General features: G+C 40.2%; 1 protein-coding gene across 1 annotated transcript; it reads left to right on the plus strand.

The window, feature by feature from the left end:
- The first annotated feature begins 4,193 nt into the window (after positions 1–4,193).
- On the plus strand, positions 4,194–10,714 carry LOC135110125 (loricrin-like). The gene is made up of 3 exons (XM_064022081.1): positions 4,194–4,232; positions 8,341–9,016; positions 9,062–10,714. Exons 1-3 carry the CDS (start codon positions 4,194–4,196, stop codon positions 9,835–9,837), a joined length of 1,491 nt encoding a protein of 496 aa, XP_063878151.1. The 3' UTR covers positions 9,838–10,714.
- The last annotated feature ends 1,785 nt before the right edge of the window (positions 10,715–12,499 follow it).

Below are 12,499 nucleotides of genomic sequence, written 5' to 3' on the forward strand. Positions count from 1 at the left end.
GCAGGACCACCACCAGCGCCGCCAACACCACCGTCACCCTCTGTAGATGTGAAGGAAGAGGATTGGATACTGTTATATAGAATTGAATACCCTTTCATGACATTTCTTAGGATTTGTTGAGTCCAAGAAGTGTTTGTTAGCTATCAGGACTCGTTAGGATTTTTGATGGGTTCTGTAGGACTTTGATGCGGTACAAAAGAGTGAGAAGTGTAGAATAGGAGTAAGTACTGTGTTTGAGTGTCGTTGTAGGATTTGTTGTGGTTTAGTAGTAGTAGTAGTAGCAGTAGCAGTAGTAGTAGTAGTAGTAGTAGTAGTAGTAGTAGTAGTAGTAGTAGTAGTAGTAGTGATGATAGCAAAGATGGTGATGTTTCTTCTTGTTTCTAATAATGTAAATGAAAAAAAAATCGTAAAAATTTAGATATGTCGAAATGAAATAAATAAAAAATGTAAAGAGTGTATACGATGTATACACACACACACACACACACACACAACACACACACACACACACACACACACACTATCAATCTTACATCCTGCATATCATTCACTGGTCACCCGGACACAAATATAGAAAATTTCACATGTTTTCTTGCATTTCACTCGTCACTTTCATTTCCTTGTTCATTATTCCAGACTTATTGTTCTTCACTTCCTAGGGGTTTCTTTCTTTTTTTCTTTCTTTCTTTTTTCTTACTTTGAACATTTGAAAATTATCTTCCTATATCGATATTCTGCACTAGTATACATATAACTGTTTATCTATTTACTGAATTACTAATTTTGTTTTATTATTCTTTTAATTTCTTAGCATCATTTTTTTTTATTGTCTTTCAACTCGAAAAATTTCTTTGTACATTTCCCTCATATACAATAACTTTTAGGTCTATATATGACCATACAAAAATATATATAACATTCCTACGGTCGTCGCAAACTATTTCATAACTTTTTTTTTTTTTACTTTTCTGAACCATCCACTCAATAAAAAGAGTTACAACCACAATTTTTTTTTTATGCCCCGGCCACCTTTTGTGTGGAATGATGAATTTTCTAAAGAACGAGTGCGTGTGTGTGATGCCACGCGCGTCTGAAGTTACAAGATATTCGATTTCAATTTTTAGTTTAGTGTACGATGAAATTTTGACTGCAATGGTCGTTTTCTTTGATGCTGCGTCCGTTCACCACTTTCCCTTTCGCTTCCTTTGTGCCGTTTTCTTTACTAGTCGTGTTCCTCCTCCTCCTCCACCTCCTCCTCCTCCTCCTCCTCTTCCTCCTCCTCCATCGAAATTCACACAAATGATTAATACCAAAAGAAGTTAGACTCAACCAATGAATCTAAATGTTCATTCCCCTTATATTGCTCCTCCTCCTCCTCCTCCTCCTCCTCCTCCTCGTACTCACCATGACGTCTGTAGGAGAATAACTGGAGATGAGTCGTGTATGGAGGGTTTTTATATGCTTTCTCCTCCCTTTACAAGCACGCAATGCAGGAGGAGGACGAGGAGTAGGAGGAGAAGGGGGGGGATTTGATGGCGTGATGTGTGGAATGGGTGTAGCAGTAGGAGGTGGTGGTGGTGGTGATGATGATGATGATGAAAAGGAGGAGGAAGAGGAAGAGGAGGCAGAAAGAAGATTACAGAGACAATCACAGCGAATCAAGAAGAGAAAATGAAATTAAAGAAAATAGATATCATGAGAGAGAGAGAGAGAGAGAGAGAGAGAGAGAGAGAGAGAGAGAGAGAGAGAGAGAGAGGTCACTTAGAGTTACATCATCATTAGCAAATACGTGTCAGTTAGGCAGTCAGTCAGTCAGTCAGTCAGGCAAGCGGAGGTGACAAATCATAACAAAGAGACACGCTAACCGAAGCAACGAATGAAGCAATAACTGAAGCACCGACTCACTTCTGGACCGTCATCATTGGTGAGTCTGCAACACTCACTACTGTCCATCAGCACTGTTTGTCGCTTCACCTGCCGGCACCTGTTATTATCTATCTTCGTCCACTCTTCCTCTCTATGTGTGTTGAAATGCTAACTGGAAGCATAGTTTTGTGTGTATGTATGGGTTTTATTTGTATGTATGAAGTTGTATGGGATTTTAAACTAGTGCTTGTTGATCTGTGATGCACTGAACTCTAGTCAAAATGAATTGACTTTTGGACATTGGGTAAACAGGTAGATAGACGGGTAGGTAAGTAGAGTGATAGATAGATAGATAGATAGATAGCTTGATAAAAAGAACTTGGATAGATACTTTTTTATGTAAGAGAAGCTCTGCCATAGGGAAACAAAAACTTACAAATAAAATAAATAAATAGGTTAACATAAAAAAGACACACGTAAGATGCGAGTCCTTATGGAGTATAGTAAAAAAAATAATTACATAGTTTGTTAGATGTCTTATTAGATTGAAAAATAAAAAAACAGATAACTACATTAACAGATAGCTGGATAGATAGATAGATAGATAGATAGGTAAATAAACAAATAAAAATACCCATTACTTAATAGTCAAAATAAATAGATATATATTAGATAGAAAGATAAAAGAAATACCGTCACTTTGTCTCAGTAAGTGATGCAAAGATGTTGGGTCATCGCGCACGCACACAAGCATGAGGTGAAATACCTCATGACAGAAAACAGGAATGCTCTAGGAGTGACTCAGGTAAATGTATCAATGCTGGTATGTTGCCTTACTCGTGATTATACGTGTGTGTGTGTGTGTGTGTGTGTGTGTGAGTGTGTGTGTGTGTTTCGTTGATTTGAGATGTTCTTTTCAAAATTATGATTAGTAGTAATAATAATTAATAGTGATAATAATAATAATAATAATAATAATAATAATAATAATAATAATAATAATAATAATAATAACAATAATAATGATGATAATGATAACAAGAAGCACCCACACACACACACACACACACACATACACACACACACACACATACGCACACACACCGCGTACTGTAGTGGTTAGCACACTTAGCTCACAAACAAGAAGGCCCGGTTCGAATCCCGGGCGCGGCGAGGCAAATGGGCGAGCCTCTTAATGTGTAGCCCCTGTTCATCTAGCAACAAGTAGGTACGTGATGTAAACCGAGGGGTTGTGACCTCGCTGTCCCGGTGTGTGGTGTGTCAGTGGTCTCAGTCCTACCCGAAGATCAGTCACTATAAGCTCTGAGCTCTTTCCGTAGGGGAACGGTTGGCTATGTGACCAGCAGACGACCGTAGGTGAATCACACACACACACACACACACACACACCATCAGTTCTGGCGCTAACTCCAAGTTGTCTCTCGAGGAAAAGCAGCAGCAGAAAATGGCATCAAATGAAGTGGCGAGCCAGGCAGGCGAAATGTGGCAGGAAACACGTCTTTTGTTTCGTTTTCGTGATGGCGACACTGATGAGACCCAGGACGAGAGCGAGGAAGGCGAAAAGGACGAAGACGAGGAAGAAGAAGAATCAGAAGAGCGGGCAGCCTGGATGGCTCCTAAAAAGTTTGAAGGGGAGCCATTGCTGGCTGCGGAAGTCCTGTACAGCTTTGGCTTCCTTCTGGGATGGCTGCTAGAGAGCTGCCCGCAGACTCTTGTGACGGGTCCTGCCTGTGTAATTACAGCCCAGGATGCGAACCCTCGCCCGTCCTTCACCTAAGTGGCCCGAGGCATCGCGCGCCTCGTTCGACACTTGACGCCCAAAGAACTTGATGAAAAGTTTAATTACGAGTATTCCGCGACGAGGGGACTGGTGACACACCGGCGACGCTGACGACAACGACAACGATGGGGAGGATCGCAGCGGCGATGGCGGTAATAGTGAATACTGTAACAAAGGCGATAGCAGGAATAGTATTGGCAATGCTAACTGCGACGAAGGTGGCGAGGGGCACAATAACAAGAGTGACAAATACAAGAGCAAGAGAAAAGAGTGAGCTGTAACTAATAAAAGTCATTGACCTGGATAAATGTGTCGTTTTCATAAATTTGAGTTTTGCTCCTCCATGACTCGTTTCGTGCGATACTAACAAATAAAAGAAAATAAAAGAAAAATAAATCCGGTGTGAAAAGATATTTTTGTGTTTCATATTGTAATTTGTCCGTCTGTATGTATGAATGTATGTATGTATGTATGTAAGCTTCCTCCCCTCCTCCTCCTCTTTCTCATCTGTACCATCATGTGTACCATGACGGTACACAAAGAGGAAAAGAAGCGTCTCCACAAGGTGAAAACAACTTTCTTCTGTTTGTTGTTTGGGTGACGAGTAGTTTATTATTCTTTTCGTCATGACTTTTGTATGGATGTACTTGTGACGTTTTACTTTGTGTGTGTGTGTGTGTGTGTGTGTGTGTGTGCTCATGGAAAAAATAAACTATGTCGTATATGTAACTTTTTTCTGTTGTTGTTGTCGTCACCGTCGTCGTCGTCGTTGTTGTTGTTGTTGTTGTTGTTGTTGTTGTTGTTGTTGTTGTTGTTGTTGTTACTATTGTTGTTATCGTAGTCGTAGTATTTGTTGTTGTTGTTGCTATTGTTGTTGTGGTCGTCGTCGTCGTTATTGTTGTTGTTATTGGTGTTGTTATTGTTGCTGCTGCTGATGTTTATTTTTTTAATAATAATAATAATAATAATAATAATAATAATAATAATAATAATAATAATAATCATTACCATTATTATTTTTTTCACATTTAATGTTTAGATTTACTTAATAAAAAAAAATCGTAAGGACTACCAAGAGTCAACACAAGTAAAAGTACACACACACACACACACACACACACACACACACACACACACACACACACACACACACTGGTGCATGAATAGCAGGCCCAAACAAGTAACACGGGAAGCAGTGAGTTCGTGTATTCCTGGCATCCTTTAACCTTCCTTTCTTCCTTCACCTTGTTCTCGCGTCATTCACACGAGGCCGCGGCATTGACAGGACTCGCAGCTAGAGGAGGAGGACGAGGAGGAGGAGGTGGAAAGGGAGAAAGAAACAGTGAAAAAAAGGAGAAAGAGGAGAGGGATTTTATGCTACTGTAAATAATAACACATAATCTTGTTATTTATGTTTTTACTTGTAATGACAAAAATAGTAAATTAGGAAGATTAGAAATACTGCAGAGGTAAGGAAGTTATTTTTTATTTACCTGAGAGAGAGAGAGAGAGAGAGAGAGAGAGAGAGAGAGAGAGAGAGAGAGAGAGAGAGAGAGAGAGAGAGAGAGAGAGAGAGAGAGAGATTGTACTTACTGCCTTTTCTTCTCCTGCCAAATCAAAACACCTTTATTATTATTCTATTTTTTTTCTTTTTTTTTTCTTTTTGTTCCACGTTTATCTATACTACCTTCGATTCGTCGCCTTACTCATGCCTACCCAGATTGAATTTCTAGACACTCATACACGTTTTCTTCCTTCTCCACAGAACTCAACTCAACCAGAACTTCAAAACTGTGAGTACCTGAATGTTTACCTGTTTTGTTCACACCGCGACGCTACAGGTGATCATTACTTACCTGTATAAGTATGCGTAAGGTGTGTGTTTCGTATGATGCTTTTACGTTCCTATGGTTACGTTTCGGTGTTTGAGAGCCCTGTTGCATTGTGGAAGTCCCGCGTGAAGTTTGAAAGGAACCAAGAAAATAAGGAACGCAAAGGAAGATGAAAGGAAGGACGAAGAAAGAAAAACGAGGAACAAAGGAAGATAAAGGAATACAAAAAAGAGAAACAAACAGAAGAATACTTTTTAACTTTTATTGTCTGTGATAATCTACGTAAGTGTAACATCTACATAATAGGTACGTCAATTTTAGGTTGTGTTGTGGTATTAGTAGTAGTAGTAGTAGTAGTAGTAGTAGTAGTAGTAGTAGTAGTAGTAGTGGTGGTGGTGGTGATGGTGGTGGTGGTGGCAGTCAAAAATTCAAGTCCCTTTAGGGAACAGTAGAAAAGGAAAAAAAATAGTAACTATGAAGAAATAAATAACTAGTAATAATAATGAGGAAGAGGAGGAGGAGGAGGAGGAGGAGGAGGAGGAGGAAGTAGAAAAGGAGGAAGAAGAGTAAGAGTAACATGAAAAAACAATAAAAGAGAGACAACAATAATATCAATGGATTAATCAGCTGTCAGCCAGTCATTCAGTTGGGCAATAAGTCAGTTAGCCAATCAGCCAATCAGTCCCTCCGTAAGTTAGCCAGTAAGTCTGTAGATAATCAGGCGTCATAAGAATAAGATCATATTTCACGACACCACCACCACTACCACCACCAACGACAACAACAACAACAACAGTAATAATAATAATAAAACAACATCAAGGCCAGGAATGATGAAATAACACACAATACTTACCAAGCACAGTAAGGAAGAACAACCTGAACTTGACCTTCATCCTGTGCAACAAAGAACAGATTCCTATTGACACTTACGTCCATCTGGTTCTTGTTTCTGCTCACTCAAGGACTGTAGATGGATGGATAGATGGATGGATGGATGGATGGATGAGTGGAGTGGTAGCTGATGAAATTTAAGACTATGCAGTAAAAGAGTACGAGTGAGTGAGTGAGTCAGTGAGTCAGTCAGTCAGTCAACTAGTCAGTTTGTTGGTTAGTTTGTTAGTTAGTTCGTATGGAAGTGAAGGAGTGAGTCAGTGAGAGACTGAGTGAAAATAGTAAGGAAGTTGGTGAGAAAGAAAGAAAAAAGTAAGAAAGCTCCACGTGTTTAAAGAAAATGGAAACGAAATAGGGAGGACTAAGGAGAAAAAGAAAAAAGAAATACAGAGACATAGAGAAGAAAACGATAGAAAAAAAAAGCAAGGTGAAATAGAATATAAAAAAATTATCATGATTTTAATGTATGGAACAGAACCCTAAAATCTCCTCCTCCTTCTTCTCCTCCTCCTCCTCCTCCTCACATCCTCATCCTCCTCACATCCTCTTTATCCCTTATCAGAATTTAGTTTCGCTACTCCACTGAAGGACAAAAAGCGAGAGATCATGGTGACCAGGCGTAACTTAGAGAGAGAGAGAGAGAGAGAGAGAGAGAGAGAGAGAGAGAGAGAGAGAATTTTCTTAAGTTTCTGCAAATACTGTCTCTCTCTCTCTCTCTCTCTCTCTCTCTCTCTCTCTCTCTCTCTCTCTCTCTCTCTCTCTCTCTCTCTCTCTCTCTCTCTCTCTCTCCACCCAGGCGTTCAGGGAGGTTTCACACTAATGATTTTATAGTCACTCATCATTAGGATTGCAATATTTTAAGTTGTGTTGAGTTGACGCCGCTTTGTCGCGTTTGGATTGGTACTTGATATTGCATTGAAATCTCTGGAGTATTTTTTTTTTTTTTTTTACCTTTACTTTTTTTTGCCATATTTTCTCATAATCACCTACATTTTAGACAGATATTTCTCCAGCCTTCTGTTCTCCTTTCCTTCCTTTCTTCAGAGCTTTGAATGTTAGAAATATGACCATAGTGAAAAAAAAGGTTAATATAATACGTCTTTATATTTTTGTGGATAAGTAGGGAAGGGAATAAAATAACACCTGGCCGTTCTGTAAGGCTGATTAGTTTAGCCAGACAGGTGAAGGTCAATGACTTGTGACTTTTAAGGTAGATTTAAACCTTAGGAGCGAGGGAGCATCAACCATTCCACCATTTATAGCTTCTTCTTCACCCTGCTCCCTTCCACTACTGTGTATATAAGTTGATCCTGCCAGGGAGGGAGGGCATTTCCTTGGAATCTTCAGGCATGGTGAGTGTGGTATCGTAACCTGGTTTCTATTTGGTTGCAGGGTTTCTAAAAGTGGTCTCTAACTGGTTTCTGAAATTGTCACGTAGTATTTTGCTGGTTTCTAATATTGGTTACCTAGTGCTGTGTAACTTGATGTAGATTTTGCAGGTTTCTTTTTATTTTTTTAAATTGTATTCTGATTGGTTTTTAAATGTGCATGGTGTGTAAAAGTGGTCTCTAATGGGAATCTAGAACTGGTCTTAACTATCCTGCTGTAGTATTTTGTATGGTTATCTATAATTGGTCCCAGCTGGTCTCTGAAACTGGTCTCTGTTTGGTGCTGGACTGCATAATGATCTCAATAACGGATATACGTACATTGGGTCTCTAGATTTGGTCTCTAGTTTTGGCACCTCAAAACTGGTCTTCAAAAACGGGCGTAGTGGACTTTGCAAAATGATAAACAATATGTGATATAAATGATAACCAACAAATATAACTTTAAAACTAAACATAAATAAAAGTGAAAAAAGAAAATGTCTACAACTAAAAAGAAAAAAAAAATGAGAATATACGAGGAAATTTATTGTTCTAATTCTAACTCATTGCCTTCTAGAGAGGGTTGCCCATACTCCTGCTGGTGCTGGTGCTGCTGCTGGGCTCCTCCTCCGCCACCTACGGCAAAGGAGGAGGAGGAGGAGGAAGAGCAAGAGGAGGACCTTTCACTAACATCGTATCTGGAGTGCTGATAGGAAGAGGAAGCTACAGTGGAGGAGGAGGAGGAGAAAATTATGGTGGAGGAGGTGGAGGACATGGAGGAGGAGGTGGAGGAAGAGGAGGAGGTGGATACAATGGAGGAGGAAGTGGTGGAGGGCACAGAGGTGGCTGTGGAATACAAAGTGGAGGAGGAGGAGGTTATGGTGGAGGACACAGAGGAGGTGGAGTACATAGTGGAGAAGGAGGAGGTTATGGTGGACACAGAGGAGGTGAACAAAATGGAGGAGGAGGAGGTCATGGTGGAGGACACAGAGGAGGTGGAGTACATAGTGGAGGAGGAGGAGGAGGAGGCGAATACAGTGGAGGCTTTGGAGTTGAAGGAAATGGATTCTCTGGCGGTTCATCCACTGGTTCATTCGGTGGGGGAGGAAGTGGAGGAAGAGGTGGAAGTGGAAGTTACTCTGGTGGTTTAAAAACTGCTTCATTCGATTCATCTGACGGTGGTTCTTCTAGCGGTTCATTTAGTGGTTCCAGTGGCTCGTCTTGGGGTGGAAGCTACACAGGTGGTTCTCAAGGTGGATCATCAAGTGGAAGTGGATATTCCTCCAGTGGTTCAACAGGTGGTTCGTCTGGTGGTTCATTTGGAGACTCATTTGGTGGATCTAGATTTGGTCATTCATTTGGTTCTTTTGGTGGTTCTAAAGCCGGTTCATTTGGGGATTCGAAGGGCGGTTCGTTTGGTTCTGGCAGTTCATTTGGTGGTTCTGGTGGATTTAGTGGTTCAAAAGGCGATACGTTTGGAGTTGGTCACTCAGGCGGGTTCCATGGTTCCAAAGGTGGTTCTTTCAGTGGTCCTGGTGGGAGCTACTCTGGAGGCTCACACGGTTCATCTACTGGTTCGTTTTTCGGTTCACTTGGTGGTTCTAAAGGTGGTTCAGGAGCAGGACACACATTTGGTTCCTTCAGTGGTTCCAAAGGTGGTTCTTTTAGTGGTTCTGGTGGTGGGCACTCAGGTGTTTTTTTCGGTTCGTCTAATGGTCCAAAAGGTGGTTCATTTGGAGGTTCCAGTGGTGGTTCTAGTTTTGATTCTTTCCTTGGTTCCAAAGCTGGTTCTTTTAGTGGTTCTGTTGGATTTAGTGGTTCCAAGGGAGGTTCATTTGGAGGTGGACATTCAGGTGGTTCTTTTAGTGGTTCTAGCGGTGGCTACTCAAGTGGTTCTCAGAGTTTATCTAGCGGTTCGTTCGGCGGTTCACTTCATGGCTCAAATGGTGGTTCGTTCAGTGTTTCAAAAGGCAGTCACTCATTTGGTTCATTTAATGGCTCAAAAGGTGGTTCATTTTCCGGTTCGCACAATGGAGGCTCTGGTTCAAGTTACCTTCCTCCCACGGATCATTAGGGAACCACTGACCTCTCCTCCTTCCTCTCCCTCTTTCTCTTCCCCCTCTTTCCCTACCTCCCTCCCTCCCTCCTTCTTCTCTTACTGTCTCACATTCCTTCATTGAAATAAAACCGGGAAGGAGGAAAGTGTGTCAAGGGAGAACAGGTGATTGAAGAATGTAAAGAAGGAAGAGGAAAAGGAGGAAGCAGAAGAAATTGGATCATACGTCCTTCCTCTTCCTTCCTTCGTCTCTCTTCTACTTCAATCATGTCCTTCAGAAATATGAATAGTAGATAGAATAGAGACAAATAGGAAAGCTTGTGAAGAAGGGCATAGAGAGATAAATGGGAAGAGGAAACTGGAGAGAACGAATGAGGAATAAGATAAAAAAGATAAGAAAAGAGAAGTACAAGAAAACTGAAAGGAGATAGATGTATAGACGAAGAGAAAGATGAATGAGGAAGCTTAAAAGTAGAACGAATGGAGAATGGAAGAGACTAAAAAGAGAAAAAAATAATAGACGAGCTGTCAGAATATAAAGAGAGAAAGGAAGGAAAGGTGAAGAAAGAAGAGGAAGCCAGAGAAGAGAGAGAGAAAAAAATGAAGAATTAAAGCAAAAAAAGATATCTGAGAATGAGAGAATGAGGATGTGAAGAAAGGTGAAAGATGAGACACAGGTGGAGAAAGAATGAAGAATGAGGGAGAAAAAAAAATGGAAGTGTTTGTATTATTGAAAGTCAAAGAAATATCACAACTTGTAAACCTTTGAACACTGGTAGGGAGAATTATAAGTTGTAAAAATGCATGACTTATGTTTAAAAAGTTTCGAAATAATTTAAACTTTTTTTTTTTTGTAATAATTGTAAAAGAATGTGACAATAAAAGTAATTATATGCAGATTCTTTTATTATAATTTTGCGATGGTGTGTTTTGAATTGTGATTATTATTATGTTTGAAATTACTATGTGCAGTTTCCTTTTTTTTTCTTTCTTTTTTTTTTGGGGGGGGGGGGGAAAGAATATTTAGTTGTCTATTATATTTTTTTTTGTATGACTTTCATGTATAGACTATTATTATTATATATTGGTTCTACTACTGCGTGATACTACTACTACTACTACTACTACTACTACTACTACTACTACTATTACTACTACTACTCCACTGCCAGTCCTTTCCTCCATAACTAACACATTTTCCCCAAAGAAAAACGCACAAAACCACCGAACAATTAAGAAAAAAGACGAAAAAAAATATACCACTAGAAAGAAATGAAAATAACAAGACCACATCCAGCATCTAAATTTTTTCGTAATGTCACTGGCTCAGGTTAGTGACGTCACGGGGGAAATGGAGCGTTGCGATTGGCTGGCTTGGGTGGCTGCTTGGTGTGCACGTGAGTTTTGATCTGAAGTGGTGTTGTGTTGAAGGAAATGCTCGGATTTTGTTCTGCTGGGAGGAGGAAATGGGATGAGCAGGCCGTGAAATTTGTTTGGGGGAGCTGGGCTGATTTTTCAAGGGCGTGGTGGTGGTGGTCGTGGTGGTGGTGGTGCTGGTGGTGGTGGTGGATGATAATTACAAGAAGAAGAAGTAAGTGATGGTTGTGACGATGGTGCTAATAATGATGAAAAAAAAAATAATAATGATAATGGAAAAGAAAACAGGAAAAAGAGAAAAAGCAAAAAGTAATAGTAGTAGTAGTAGTAGTAGTATTAGTAGTAGTACCATTAACAGTACCATTAACAGTAAGAAAGTAAAACAGACAAGATCAATCAGACAAAAAATAAATAATAATAAAAAAATAATATAAAAAAGAAAGAAATTAAGCAACATATTTCCAAAGTAAGACAATGAATGCATTAGAACAAAATATGAAGAAATATTCGCCATAAAAATTCTTCAACAAAACACCAATAATAATAGTAATAACAACAGTACTGACGTGGGAGGGAGAAGCAATATCACAGCCAATTACAGCGGAGTGAAAGTATTAAGTGTGTGAGGTAATTCCTTGCGCAAACCAACCCACCTGTTCTTCTGTTCTTACCTGCTTCTGTCACCTGTGTGTGTGTGTGTGCGTATGTGTGTGTGTGTGTGTGTGTGTGGGCGTATTTACTTGTGCAGGGAGGATTAGTACATACGCATCAGAGAGAGAGAGAGAGAGAGAGAGAGAGAGAGAGAGAGAGAGAGAGAGAGAGAGAGATTTAGGTTAATTACAAGTGTGGGATTTGACGCATAATGTGATTTTACACACATACACACACACACACACACACACACACACACACACACACACACACACACACACACACACACACACACACACACACACACACACAATTTATTCTTCCACTCATTCATTCAGTGGTGTTTGTTAAAGAAGAGTATAAGAACATTTAAGAAACTAGTAGCCAGCAGAGAGAGAGAGAGAGAGAGAGAGAGAGAGAGAGAGAGAGAGAGAGAGAGAGAGAGAGAGAGCGAGAGAGAGAGAGAGAGAGAGAGAGAGAGAGAGAGAGAGAGAGAGAGAGAGAGAGAGAGAGAGAGAGAGAGAGAGAGTCTACGCACACTTGTAGGCTTGCTATTAGATCAGCTTCAGAGTAGTGTTGTGTTCTTGTGACCGTGTGTGTGTGTGTGTGTGTGTGTGTGTGTGTGTGTGTGTGTGTGTGTGTGTGTGTGTGT

The sequence above is a fragment of the Scylla paramamosain genome, chromosome 20 (genome assembly GCF_035594125.1).
Source record: "Scylla paramamosain isolate STU-SP2022 chromosome 20, ASM3559412v1, whole genome shotgun sequence".
Classification (NCBI taxonomy): Eukaryota; Metazoa; Arthropoda; class Malacostraca; order Decapoda; family Portunidae; genus Scylla; species Scylla paramamosain.